General features: G+C 32.2%; 1 protein-coding gene and 1 long non-coding RNA gene across 2 annotated transcripts; both read right to left on the bottom strand.

Moving 5' to 3' along the window:
• Window positions 1-5,348: 5,348 nt before the first annotated feature.
• Window positions 5,349-6,049, bottom strand: LOC133183741 (uncharacterized). Its single transcript, XR_009720716.1, has 2 exons — window positions 5,985-6,049; window positions 5,349-5,697 (listed from the first exon to the last, which is right to left on the bottom strand). It is a non-coding gene; the product is annotated as an uncharacterized LOC133183741 (long non-coding RNA).
• Window positions 6,050-9,784: 3,735 nt separating this feature from the next.
• Window positions 9,785-10,451, bottom strand: LOC133183740 (uncharacterized). Its single transcript, XM_061318653.1, has 2 exons — window positions 10,129-10,451; window positions 9,785-9,874 (listed from the first exon to the last, which is right to left on the bottom strand). The coding sequence occupies exons 1-2, from the start codon at window positions 10,421-10,423 to the stop codon at window positions 9,870-9,872; spliced, it is 300 nt and encodes a 99-aa protein (XP_061174637.1). The 5' UTR covers window positions 10,424-10,451; the 3' UTR covers window positions 9,785-9,869.
• Window positions 10,452-14,309: the final 3,858 nt, after the last annotated feature.

Here is a 14,309-nt window from a genome sequence, read left to right as displayed (position 1 = left end):
AGGGTGCTCCACCAAAACCTCCACCGAATCCACTACCAAAGCCGCCACCAAATCTGTTGTAGTACGGACGGTCAAAGTAACCACCAAAAGATCTCCTTAGAAGAACTTCGTTAATGGCGTCCTGTCGTCTGTTTCTTTGCACATGCTTGTTTGCTAACCATCCGGCGACACCCCCGGCTGCTAGAGTTAGCAGTGTATTCAAATTATTATTGTTAGACTGAGAAGACACATGGTTTACTCCAAGGATAGAGAGAACAAAAATCAGAACCAAAGCTTTCTTCATTTTGTTGACGATGTTGATATTTCAGAGTGTATTATGCTTTTGAAGATTGTTTAGCTGTGGTGAAGGCATATATAGAGAAAATGGATGACCAAAGCGGAAATATTTTATGATAAACCTCTGTGTTGTATTGGCTAGGACTGGACAGTTTTGTGACCTAGGTTATGACCAATGCTGGTTGTGCATTGACAGTCATGTGACGTCACTCCCTCTAGGTGTCGAGATCAAGTAATCAATCGACATTATGCAATTGTATATGTTTTGTATTATTATTATGCCTACAAGTTATTCAGAATGTTTATTCACCCCTCAATCTTATACTGTTTACTTCCTGAGACGGGAAAAAACCTGTTTGATACACATTACTCTGAAGTTGTGAGCATTTTAAATGAAAAATAAGTGGTGAAAGAAAGTCTTGTCTCCAGTTAATTACAAGAACATTTAGAAAATGAAACAAAGTATTCTGGAACTTTTTTTTTAGATACAACAATCGCATAACGGGTGAACGAACTATGTATGTTAAGTTCGAGTCTATGCATATATTATGCAAATATAGTCCTTTTATGAGGCCGATAAATAGGTATGTTGACTTTACAGAAAAGCATATCAACCGAGCACAAAGTGCGAGATCGATATGCTTTTCTGTTAAGTCTATTTAACTATGAATTCATTGAATGAAAAATATACATTTGTTATACTGTGGATTCATCTATTTTTGTGAGAATCATCATAGTCGCTGTTTTGGCAATAATTCATGTTACTGATTTTCTAAAGGAATCAAATATGTGATTAAAATGCACACAATTCTAGCATACATATAACAGCTTTATATATATATATAGATATAGATATAGATATATATATATATATATATATATATATAAAATAGCTTTTTAACTTGACAATATTATAAAGGAATAATGGTCATTAATCCCAATGAGAGTTATTAATAGTAAATGAAATGTCCACATTATAAGAAATATATATTAATATATAGGCTCCATTACATCACAATGAAACTTCTTAATTTTACAGCTTGTACTAAAATTTCCTAGGTTATTGAGTTCTGTATTTTCCACACTAAGGTGAAGACACTGGGGTTTATATAATAAAACCGCTTAATATACTTTATTCTCAATTCAACATAAAATGGATATTTCAGAATAAAATGAAGACCATCTTCTAAATCAGTTTGCTCACAAAATTTACAAAAACCCCATTTCCTTAAAACATTATTGTGTCTGCCTTTTTCAATATTCAAAGAATGTTATCAAAGAGTAATCACTCTTATCAGAAAGTTGAAAAACCTTTTAAAACAACAATTGTGGGGAGTGTTTTGTTGAAGACGTAGTAAAGGACTGTTAGGAACAAACAGTTAGTAACATTTTGAGAAAGCAGCTGAAAAATACGGGGATATATATATATTATTATAACAGTAACTTGATCCGAAGAGCCGTATCACGTCAAGTTGACAGGTGCGGATCATCAGATCAAACGAGACGCGAAGCGTCGAGTTTGATCTGATGATCCGCGCCTGTCAACGAGACGTGATACGGCTCTTCGGATCAAGTTACTGTTATAATGATAAATTTATTATATACCCCTTAACAACTAGCAAAATATGATAAAAGAAAAAACTTTTTGGATCAATTACATAACTTTTATCCATTAAACAAACCATTTTGTCAAGGAACTTTTTGATGCGCGAGAATAAAAACGTCATTTATCTGTGTACTACGTCATCAGTTTCAGAGAGGGGTGATATGGATTCAGGAAACCACAGTGTGGTGATCCGGAACGTCGGATCACATCGTCTCGTGATTGCGTAAATTCAACAGTAAAACTGAGTGACAAACAGTTGGGTATATAATAAAACTCGAGTATCGTGCACGTGTGCAATGGATACATGTATTCACGTTTTAAATGCATGGATCCGTATCTCCTTGGACGTCAATCCCAATTTTCCGGACTAGTGAGCTACAGACCAGCAGCTAGTAATTTGATGTAATAGTTAAATGATCAAGGTAGCCCATCCTTATGGCCACCGTATTTAAACTACAGTACATGCATTTGAAATTGTTCCCTAACATGGAAATACATGTAACTATTACCTTTGTACATAGGCCTACTTCATGATGTATTTATGAAGTTTAATTTAGATTCATGTCTCCACTCAGACTGGATAATTACTAAAGATAATTGGAATCGAAATTCATTTGAAGAAATGTAGTTACGTGAATAGAATTTTTAAAACAAACTTCATCTTGAAAATTATTTGCTGAATTTACCAAAAGATTTAAGAATTATACTTAAAAAAAATACGGACATGTAAGCATTATTTGCCAATGGAAACAGGTAGATGGGATAATATTGATAGAAATTCAAGAATATGTACCATTTGTGACTATAAAAGTATTGGTGATGAATTCCATTATCTTATCATCTTATAAAATGCAAGTACTTTTCAAAAGACGGAAAAATATTTCTCCAAAATAGATATTGTAGAAATCCTAACATTTTCAAGTTGTGTATATATTGTGTATATATGTACCTCTTATACCAGTGATCTGGTTTGAGAGAATAAAGAATTTAATTGAATTGAATGAATTCTTTTATCTTTTTAGTATTTGTAACAGATAATACTATCGAATGAATTAATGGCACATTATTTCAAAAAAAAAAATAATAATAATTTACATGGTGATAGTAAACAGAAATTAGTTATGCTGTAAATTTTGTACTTCCAATTGTAAAGATATGATACACTTAGACATTTTTACTTGTCCAATTGTGTATATCAGACTAGACCATAATCATACTTGAAATCAGAGGCTACACTCAGGAATAACATGACCTCTTTCGTGATTCTAAAAAGAGATCCTTAAAGGAAAATCAACTGCCTTTCTGAGAACCAATAGTCAAGATATTTTTGAAAAAGATTCTATACGATATCTATGGTGGTCAAAATCTTTTGCTTATTTCCTTTATCGGATAGTAAAGGTCACTTCCAAAATTTATTCATTTATAGTTTGCATCTTCAGCATTTTGTAGATCACAAAGAGCATTCAAGGTATGACAACACGGTAGTTTACATCCATTAACTCAACATATTTGAAATTTGTCAATGTAGGACTTTTGCTTGCTATATGGAATTGTACCGCTTTATTGGTACACATGCATGCAGTAACCGAATCACGACTTTCTTGTCAAGTATCTATCTATTTTTGGTCAACATAGGACTTAGAGCCAAAAACATACTTTATTTGATTAATTTAGTTTCACAATTAGTGAATCTATGATTATCAGTTCTTAACTATGGTTAACGAATGCTAAGTATAGTCTACAAATGAAAATTTATGTTTATCAACGAAAACTGTTAATGCCACTTATTCACAGGCAGATACACTTGGATTATCATTCGTAAACTATAGTTTACAACCATAGTATTGCAGATTATTAGCTATGTTTACACTTCGATAAACTAGTTTATCAACTGTAAAACTATAACTTATTTTTGTGGATTTGACGTTTAACACAACTGGCTCTTAAAAACTTAATACATGATCAACTGATTTGCAAAGAACACTTGCATCATCAATTTAGTTTATAGATATGAATACCCAGAAGACACATCTCTGTAGATAGATATACGAGGGGTTATCAAAAAGTTCGTGGACTAGCGCCATAAGATTAAAACCGCTTTAGGTACATCAATGAATTTTTAAACATATAGTTAGCATCATCTTTTCTAATTATAGAATAAACCATAAATCATAAGTTTTATTTTTTAAATAATTTTTTTTTAATGTTTTTGTAAGCAATGGTATGTCCAGGCGGCGCAACCTCAAATATGACGTTTTTTTCTACCTGAGTGTAACTGAGAAAAACTCTTTTGATATGAGCATTTGTCATCAAAATATCCCGTTATTTCAGACATGTAATACCACACAATTGTTCTGTAAAATTTGCAATATTTACCCCATTCTGTACGTTCTATGAAATTTTATCAAAAATTTTATATGGAGTGTCCATAAAATTAAGGCTTGAAAATGACGTCAAAAAGGGGGAGGGGTTTCTTTTTCCAGCCAGAGTATTTGTTTTTAAATGCCCAAAAAGATTCAGAGAGATGAAAAATGCACAGTTAATTTCGATTTGTAGTCAGGGTGTCAAAAGTCAGTCACGTCGAAAAGTGACGTTGATCATGTGTGGTAGAATTTGAACATCAACAAATTAAGTATTCTGGCATAATCAAGTGACGATCTTTCCCTTTGTATAGATCCATTTACAATATTATATGCATTGAAAGCAGCTGTTCATGACATTATAAAGTCATATAAACAAGAGCAAGACGGGCTTAAGTCCTTACTTAACTCAAGGTAATCTCATCAAGATAAGTGTATGAGGTAGAGAGAGCGGACAATGAGAAACAATGACGTTTTCGGACGTCATGAAACTAAACGGCGACAGCGCCGGGAGATCATATAATGTTTTTTTTTATTTTAGAATAATTTGGAAAATTATCAACGTATCGAGCTAAAATTTTCAACATCTCTTAAACTTTTGCTGTTTTATGTTTCTTATAAATTTTGTTAACACAGACTACATAGTATTAATTTTATCGCATCAGTCCACGCACTTTTTGATAACCCCTCGTATGTCTTGTGTTTATTTTCGGATTTGTTTTGAGATTAAACCTGATCTAAACCTGCTTTATTTGATCATCTAAACACAAAATAAAGGTCACATACAGCATCTTAAACCTTATTTCTCGTCTCCACATGGAAACAGAATTGTTTTTGCTGCCAATTAAAACGTAGGAGAAAATCTTTGACAAGAAAGTCTAATTGACAATCGTGCACAGGAAAGAACATTCGAAAAAGTGATGGTATAATTACAATAGATTAAACTTTCTTAACTTGGCCATTTTATGCACATCCCTGTCATTCCAAAATCAAAGAACAATGCTATAGAGTATGTAAGAAAAGTAAACACATATGAGAATTTTATTTCACAAGCCTTTGTATATGTAAAATTTGTACAAGAGAGAAATGAGAAATCAAATCTTCGAGGAAATTCAAAACATTTTATTTAAGCACCAATAATTATATTTCATGGCTCGAACAATAAAATCCATTCGGGGAATAAGTAAGTATGAATGTAATCAGCACTGATACTCGACACAGTATATAATAAATAAATAATCTTGTACAGCAGTAGAAATATATGGATATGTAAATGGACACATTTTTGTGAATAAATGATTTCTCAGCAAGGGTATTTACTATCATCCATCTGTACAGAGATTGTTCACACTTTACACATTATTTGTGACATACTTAGTATTCATTCCGAATATACCGGTAGTAAAATCCACTATATCGGTAGCCAGCTTTACTAGGATTCATTTCTTGTCTACCCTGTAATACAACGAATAGATAAAACATTACCAAAAATGACAATGATAAAAAATATTAGCAAATCTTTATAATAGAGTCGAAACTGAAGTCCTAATACAGAAATTTTATGTTGACCATAAAGAATCGTGATTATATAGAAGGTTTGGCAATAAACAGCAAAATGTTCATAAATGTTTGTGCATACTAAAAAGATACCTAATTTAAAAAAAATGTTTAACTGGAAAAGTATTTTAACGAGAGAGAGAGAGAGAGAGAGAGAGAGAGAGAGAGAGAGATCTATAACTTACAGAATGGCCTCCTGTAATAGGGTCTCCACAGCGGGGGGTAAGGGTACCCGCCACCTATGGATCTGAATAATAAGTAATCATTAATTGCATCCTGTCTTCTATTTCTCCTTATGTAACTATTCAGTGCCCATCCGGCAGCCCCGCCCAGCAACACAGGACCCAACCAATTGTTGTTCGACTGTGAAATCACATGGTTAATACCCAGAATAGACAGTACAAGAACTAAGGCCAGAATCTTTCTCATCTTTGCCAAAGTTTGGGAGGAAATGATTTGTCCCTGTTTGTCCTGTATTTATAGGACGAAGGCGGAAACATTGGGGAATTTTGGTCATTATTTGATACATATTGGTTCTTTTAGTCAATTCATGACTGTTGACCGATCATTGTGACCACCGATACATAACACTGATCGCCAATGATCCATAAATACATTAATATTACGCCTTATTTTCCCTTTCCATCTTAATAATACAACACAATGGATATCATGTTTTTGAATGTTTGGAAACAGTCAATCATATAGTTATGACCAAATAGATCAAATCAAAAGAACATTGCAAAAAATACAGGTAACATCAAAAAGATGGATGAAATATACCATATCTTTACTAACTTTATGGTATATTACACTTTTTTTTATTTTATACGTTTATTAAATAAATAAACATGTATTTCAATAAAAAGATCATGAAAGCATGTGATGATATTTTTCACCCAGGTAGTATATTTCAGGAAGCGTATCAGTCGAATCCTTATGAAATTATAGATTTAACTACATGAAGTTACATGTAAACTTGCATTCAAACTAACTGTGCTGTATAACTGCAGTGTTACTCATTATTGTCTGCAGTTTATGATAATGATTAGGATATGAACTTGGAATTTCTTCTCTAGTGGGTCTGAAAGAGACATGATAGCTCATATATTATATTATAATATAGAGGAACGCTCTGTTTTGTTTTGTAAGTTCGAATATGTGTCTTAACTACCATTGCTAGTAACCAACGGGTTTTCAACTCATAAGTCATTACTTTTTTTCCTCTAAGGAAGTGTAAAAAGAAAACCCGTTGCATTGATTTTAAAATACATGTATAAGCGGTAGATCTTGTGTATCAGATCCAGTTGTAAACAGAACACACTCAAAATCTCAGATCATTTTGTTTCAATGTAGCGTTAGCTCCCCCCCCCCATTCCCAATATGGACATTTGTGGGGAAAAGTTACACCTGATTGTCTTTCAGAAGGTTGCATTGCATCACCGAAAAATTTGAAAATTGTTCGGTTATCGACGAATTACTTTCTTTCATTTCCGTAAGAATATTAGATATCATTGCCGAAAATTCAGTTCAGTGCCTAGATTTATATAAGTAATCCAAAGATCTTGTTTTTGAACATAATATAAACAGACAATAACATGTATCAGGATATCAATTTTCCTTAACACAAAACTGATGTTTAATATACTAGTATTTTTGATGAAAAAAGCTGATAACGAAAAGGGATCAAAAATGAAGTGTGAAGATAACGAACAGTGATCAATATCAAAGGTCCATTTATGAGCAGAGCTAACACTCTGAAAACAGAAGTGGGATCAGGTGTCATGGAGGAGTAAGCATTCTGTATTGATAGGTTACACCCGCCGTGTGCTCCTTGCCATGATCAGGTAGAACTGAAAAATCCATAGACAATTCTGCATGAAATACGTCAGTCAACATTCGACTTAACGACAGATTGTATTTGCAAACAAAGTCATTGAATTTGCAGAATTTTGACTTTAAACGAGACTGTTGATATTCTTGTATCATCAACTTATTTGTCAATAGCCTGCCTCCTTCGAGATATTGTTCGAACATGCTCTTGCGCATCGGATCAAGAGATGCCACATGCAGATGATATTGTTATTTAGTGACCATTTAACCATTTGAACGGAAAACCTATGAGATATTTACATTACCCTACTAACCTGACCTTCACAATTTTCAAAAATAAAAACAACGATTTCATTATGTTTGACGTACTTGTCATGACCTATTATTATATGTATAGTTAAATATGTAAATGGCAAATGGATGCGCCGATTACAGTTATATGGCAGTATAAACTTAGATGGGATAGATATAGAAATACAATCTGGATCTAAGGAGCTTGGACACCAATTTGACAGAGGGGAACAGGAGAGTTACCGTACTTTTACCCTAAAATTATCCGCAAGCAATTACTGCACGAAATAACCTGGTTTATCCTTATGAGATAAACCTTAGTATATTGCTACATGAGTAAGGGAGAACAGTTAAAGTCATCACATATATCATAAAAAGTTGTCTGTTTGCCATCAATGTCTATCAAAATACGAAACAGATGTCTCGGACTCTGCGGCGTCTTTTATTTCGAGTTTAGTGAGATATATCAGATCATTGTAGGAATGAAACTGAATGATAAAACATCGTCGATATACTAGTATCTAAAAGTCGAATTGAAGGCCATAGCAAGAGATTTCTTCTTTTAATGCAGGAGTTTTTGAATAAATTCTGCTTCAAATAGTCTGCATATAAGGAGACACAATTAACTCATAAATCTAGTAAAGAATATATCGTGCCCAGGATATATAAATCGTGAACAGGATAAAAAGCCGTGATCCCTCTGTAAAGATCAGGTAAACGTAGTAATTCGCAGTCAAATTGTTATAAAAGCAATGGCCTAATAACTAGTGGGAAATATATCAGTCAAAATGCGACCAAAAGATAGGTTGTGTTTGCAAACAAGTCATTATAGCGACCACAGAATTTTTAAAATGCTGAATTTAAATGAAAGTTGAAATCCCTGTAATATCAACTTATTTGTCAATAGCCTGTCTCAGCTAAAAGATAGTACTCAGAAGAATATTTCAAGTTGTGAATATACAACTAGTAAAATTATGTTCAATATAAACACTAATATATTCTCATCTGAAGCAGCATATTTGTTGTTTTATTCACAAATGTAACAGGGAGTAAAGAAGACTTTCATGAATAGAGCCTTTTATGAAATGTCGATCTGTGTTTATGTAAGATTTTTCAACTCTTCTGTAAAATATTTGGTTCTTTTTCAGTAAAAAGAAGTTGTGGACCTTAAAATAATTTTGCACTTCCAATTTATTGGGCTTGATTTTCGAATTCTTTAATAGACCTTGGTTCAGGACACACCTTCTGGACATCTTTATCATCTAACAAAATTTAAGATCTTCATTTTAGTTTTCTTTCAGAGATTAAGTTTAAGTCGCTGACAGACAAACGGAAGAAATACCAAAATGTTACAAACCCATGAGAGAGTAGTCTGACATTCCGCTTTGAATGCTGTATACTTTTCCTCGCTTTTAGAGCAAGAGAGCGCTTTAACATAGTTTTCATACTAATACGCTGTATTCATAATACAAAAGACGATCAATTTTTGCTGTTTAATATTTATTTATCGTAACAAAAAAAAAAAAACAACGATTCACTTCGATCTTTTTTGCTATTAGATTTATTTATTATAACATATACTATGCGTGATTAAAAAAAGGAATTGAACAATGTGCAAGTTAACAATCTGTATAAATATATATCTTTTTTTTACATGAGGTACACATAATAAATTATTCATCTACATCTACATTATTGAAATGGGACTATGACACTATTATAAGTACATGTTTTAGGAAATGATCTAAACTAAGTACTAATTCAAATAAGAAACTATTCCTTTCATTCTTACTAAATACATCCCTGAATATGATCACATATTCTTTAATGTATTTTTTTTTAAATTTGGCACGTAGGACATTTTCACAGTGCGGCATTCGTTTCCGCTTTCCTGCGTCGTGGGACAAGGAAACTGGGTGCAACTTTTCCGTTACTTGTTTGGCATTCTACCCTGAAAGTAGAGCAATATTTCAATTAAAACACAGACAATTAAATGCTAATTAAAAAAAATTGTTTACTGAACCGAGCTGCTAAATAGATGGAGATGTTTAATGTTTTTTCCATGGACACTTGTGTAATTCCTGATATAAATGTATGACAATTCGAAATTAAATCAGTAATTTTCTATCATGTGTTCTGTAAGGAAGTCTTTAGCAGTAAGAGAGAGAGAGAGGGAGAGAGGTTATACATTGTACAAATACTTACACATTCCAGTTCGTCCGTACACATGTCCTCTTGGGTGTCCAAACGCAGGTGGTCTGCCGAATCCACCGGGAAATCCACCAAATCTAGGATCCGGTAATCCGAAGGACCGAGCCAATAAAGCATCGTTTATGGCATCCTGTCTTCTGTTTTTCTCGACAAATTTGTTTATGCCCCAACCAGCTAGACCTCCAACCAACAAGGACCCTAGAAGATTAGAGTTGCTGTTTTGGGCAGATACATGTGTGAGTCCCACAATGGACAAAATAAGAACAGCAACAATTTTCAGTGACTTCATTGTAAGCTTTGGATGAGAACTGATGTTTTAAAATCAAGGACACTGTCTTTATATAGGACATATTTTTTTGCCAGGGAATTCCCCTTGATGCACTGTTCGTGTAAAAATTGCTGTTTGTTATGTAATTTTACGATCAATGCAATTTACTCATCCTAAACTGACCAGTGAAAACCGAATACTTGAGTCAGAGCGACATAGATAAAGTCGTGAGTCCTTGGATATTTTTGCAGTTGGTGCGTCATTCATTGACTGGAGTTGTTAAAAATTATTATGCTCACCATAATAAGTAATTTGTCAGATGTCTTGTAAGTTATAAATTATGACGTATAACTGTCGTGTCTGCTACCCACGTCACGCAGAATTGAAGCGTATCGTGTTATATAATAGGTAGGATGTGCAACACTAGATATGAACAGGTTTTCTGAGGGGAATGTAAATTTCCGGTGAGGTTTGGTATGTACATCTAGGAAAAGAGGCAAAGCTAGTTCCAGTCGTCACTTTTGATTGTTTAAGTCTAATTTTTAATTTCTACAACTAAAAATGAAAAAAGGAAGAAATTGTTTTGGAGTTATTGCATATGGAAGCATGAAAGCGGAAGTCTTATTAAATTTTGTCCCGTTCAATGATCTGTGAATATACGAAGAATATTTATATAATATTTTGAACTCTTAGGGGAAATTTAAGCTTTACAAAAAGTTGACATTAGTGCAAAAAGTATTTGTTGAGGAATCGAGAGTGTATCTGTGTTGTCACTGAAACACGCGAATCAATATTCAAAATCTAGGAAGCGCCAGATATTTCAATATTGGTTAAAAATTAGAAATTGACATACAATTCTGTTCTCGTGATTATACTAGTATGGTGAGGTTATGTAATCAAGGAGTGACGGAGAATAATGACACCTGGATTATCAGAATGAAATGTAGTTTTTGCTGACTTTTATAGCAGTAATTAGGAAGATTTTGCAAATTTTAATATAATTATATATAACTGTGCAATATTTTAAAGATATGTGGATCACCAAAATGCATGGTACATATTTTTTTTTTCTTTAGACTTCAGCAAACGTTAGCAAACAAAAAGTTTGCTAGGGTATATTACGGACAGATGATACAAACAAAACATGGATGTCTTGATTCATATGTATTTTTGAACCTATTTTGGTAGTAATTTAATTTCTAGTTATATAATTAAATTTATAAAATATATTTAGAAATTTATTATAAACTTTCTATGACGTTCAAAATTCTACCTTTCTGCAATCATACAATATAACCATTACTACTTTCGAAGACCAGGTATCTTCAAAGTAATAAAATTGTTTTGTAGTACATGTGCGTAATTTAGGGGAAAAAAAATCTTCTTTGATAACAAATTAGGATCAGAATTTAAAAGAAAACCATTGATATGTCTTGTCGGTAAATTATTCTGTTACTATATGCTATATATGCATCGTAAAGCTTTTCTTTTTACCTTTATTTACCCATATGATGGAGGTGCCTGTGCAGGAACTTTTGAAAATAAAGGTTGATTTTCAAAAATATTTTTATGCAGCCTAACTTTTATTATATTAACACATTGGTGCATGATGATATGCATGTACGCTATACGATATTTACTTTTCAATAAAAAAGTAGAACAAAATGTTTCTCAACGTGGATTTTTTTTTTTTTTGGTTGTGTACATATGTGAAGCTATTAAATAACAGGTAAAAATACCTATTACATTAGACTAATAACTCATTCACCGCAAATGAGTATATTTATACTGAGATGTGAAAGCACCAATCAGAAATCAGGACCCCTGTAAAGGACAGCCAATCAAACTTATAACTGATCGTTCGCACTGTTTCGATCATCGATCAATTCATTCATCTATTTTACGACTGTAAAAACACGCAATAGAAGTGTACTGGCTTCTCTCATAAAGTCCAAAAACCATGCCAACATAAAATATGTGTCAATGTCAAGTCTTATGGATATAAATATCTTGTCAATGCCCCCTAGTTACAAATTCACAATTACATTTGCATGTAAACTGCGTTTAAGGTTCATATTATTTACACGAATGGAACTCAGTGTATAGGAACATTTCCATACATTAACTGAGAACATCTTCAAATAAGTTGCAGCTATTGCTATTATAGTATCAGTTAATATTTTTATAAAAAGGTTTTTAATAATTGACATTTTTAAAATCATTTTTATCTCTCTCTCCCTCCTCTTCCTCTTTCCTATATCTCTCTCCTATACAAGATTGTCTGCTTTCACAACAAAACACTTCTATTAATGGCTGATTTTATTTTATTTATTTTATTTTTATTTTTATTTATTTATTTATTTTTTTTTTGCAGAAAAGTTACAAAGATCATGTTAACTTTAATTTAATGCATGCAATCACTTTTTTGCATGATATTAGCACTAAAGAATCACAATACTAAATATAAACATGAATCTCAACGCCAGTTGAAATCAGTTTGCTTCGGAATATACTTTTATTCGCTATTTTAGAAGGAAAGTGCCCAAATGGAATTTTCTACAAGTATGGCAATTTTCTTATAGAAAGAGATAGAGATTAAAAATTTTAAACGAATTTCTGGAAAGTTAAGTAAATCAAAGGGACAGTAAGTAAATCAAAGGGACAACCATTGTTGAAGATGAAATTTTTCTATGAATTATTGGAGTTATCTTTCTTATACAAGAATCACCCTTCCTTAAAATACTAATCTGTTTATCAATATCTCTCAGACAACGTTATGGATATGTCAAATGTATTTTATGATAAACTTTTCTTTCAAAGCAAATACTTTTAATGATTTGTTCCTTCAAAATTATGTACATTAAGCAAATTACATGTAGCATTTCATAGTTGAAAAGACAAGTACCTGTGTCTATAGATATTACAAATATTCGTCAATTCACTATTGATACAAATGTTATTATTCACATTGGAGATATATGCTTAACAACAATTACTATCCTTGAAGTGGCGAAGTTTGATATTTGTGCATTTATTAGGCATACACACCAATTCCGCTTAAAATTATTGCTTTGGTTGCGATAATTTAAATCAGAAATTCCAATGTTTGATAAAATTAATATCTTACTAATTCTTAATTCATATTGTGAAAACTGAATACATGAATATGGTTCAGAGATTAGTGCCTCTAAAACATCAAACCAACAGTTTGGGTATTAATTATTGTGATAAAATCATAATATTTACAGTATATCGAAGAGGGATAATAATTTATTTTTTTTATTTTTGAATGTACACTGTTTGCTCAAATTTAAATACATGGCTTCATATTAGCTTTAGTTGGACCCGTTTTAAAAGAAATAATGACTGTTATAATTTTAGGCCTTTCCAAGTTTTTTTTTCCCCTATGTTTAGCGTCCGCAGATGGATAAAAAACGCACCAAAATATCCACACATGCAACAATTGGTACAAATATTTGCGAAACAACTTATTCAGTTGAGATCGGTATCTCATTTTTAAATTCTTTTTGTAAGTTTTGTACCAAAGAATTTGATTTTAATACACATGTAAGTTTTTTCTCTAAATTGTTTACGATGTTAAGAAAATTCTCAAACGATATTGAGAAAATGTATAATGTAATTATTCTAATAATGTTTGTGTGTTTTAGTTTTGTGTTTCTCTCGGATAGATTTTAATTTTAGGGTGGACAGAGAAACAAGAGGCCCGAGGGCCTTAACGGTCACCTGAGTATAATACAACACTTTAATAGTGATCTATAGAAGTTTAAAACAAAATTAACTGACAGGTGAAGCTATTTTGCCCAAGAATTTAAAAAATCTGGTAAAATACCTTGATCTTCTTGGGATCGTACTTGGTTTTCAAAAGTCTTATAGGAATGACAATGAA

This window comes from Saccostrea echinata, unplaced genomic scaffold (assembly GCF_033153115.1).
Source record: "Saccostrea echinata isolate AGI-Se365-2 ecotype Australia unplaced genomic scaffold, CSIRO_AGI_Sech_v1 ptg000009l, whole genome shotgun sequence".
Taxonomy (NCBI): domain Eukaryota; kingdom Metazoa; phylum Mollusca; class Bivalvia; order Ostreida; family Ostreidae; genus Saccostrea; species Saccostrea echinata.
This window is presented reverse-complemented; position numbering and strand designations above follow the sequence as displayed.

Bases quoted from the DNA above. Each gene is read 5' to 3' on its own strand.
- LOC133183740 (XM_061318653.1), bottom strand. From the start codon at position 10,423: ATGAAGTCACTGAAAATTGTTGCTGTTCTTATTTTGTCCATTGTGGGA.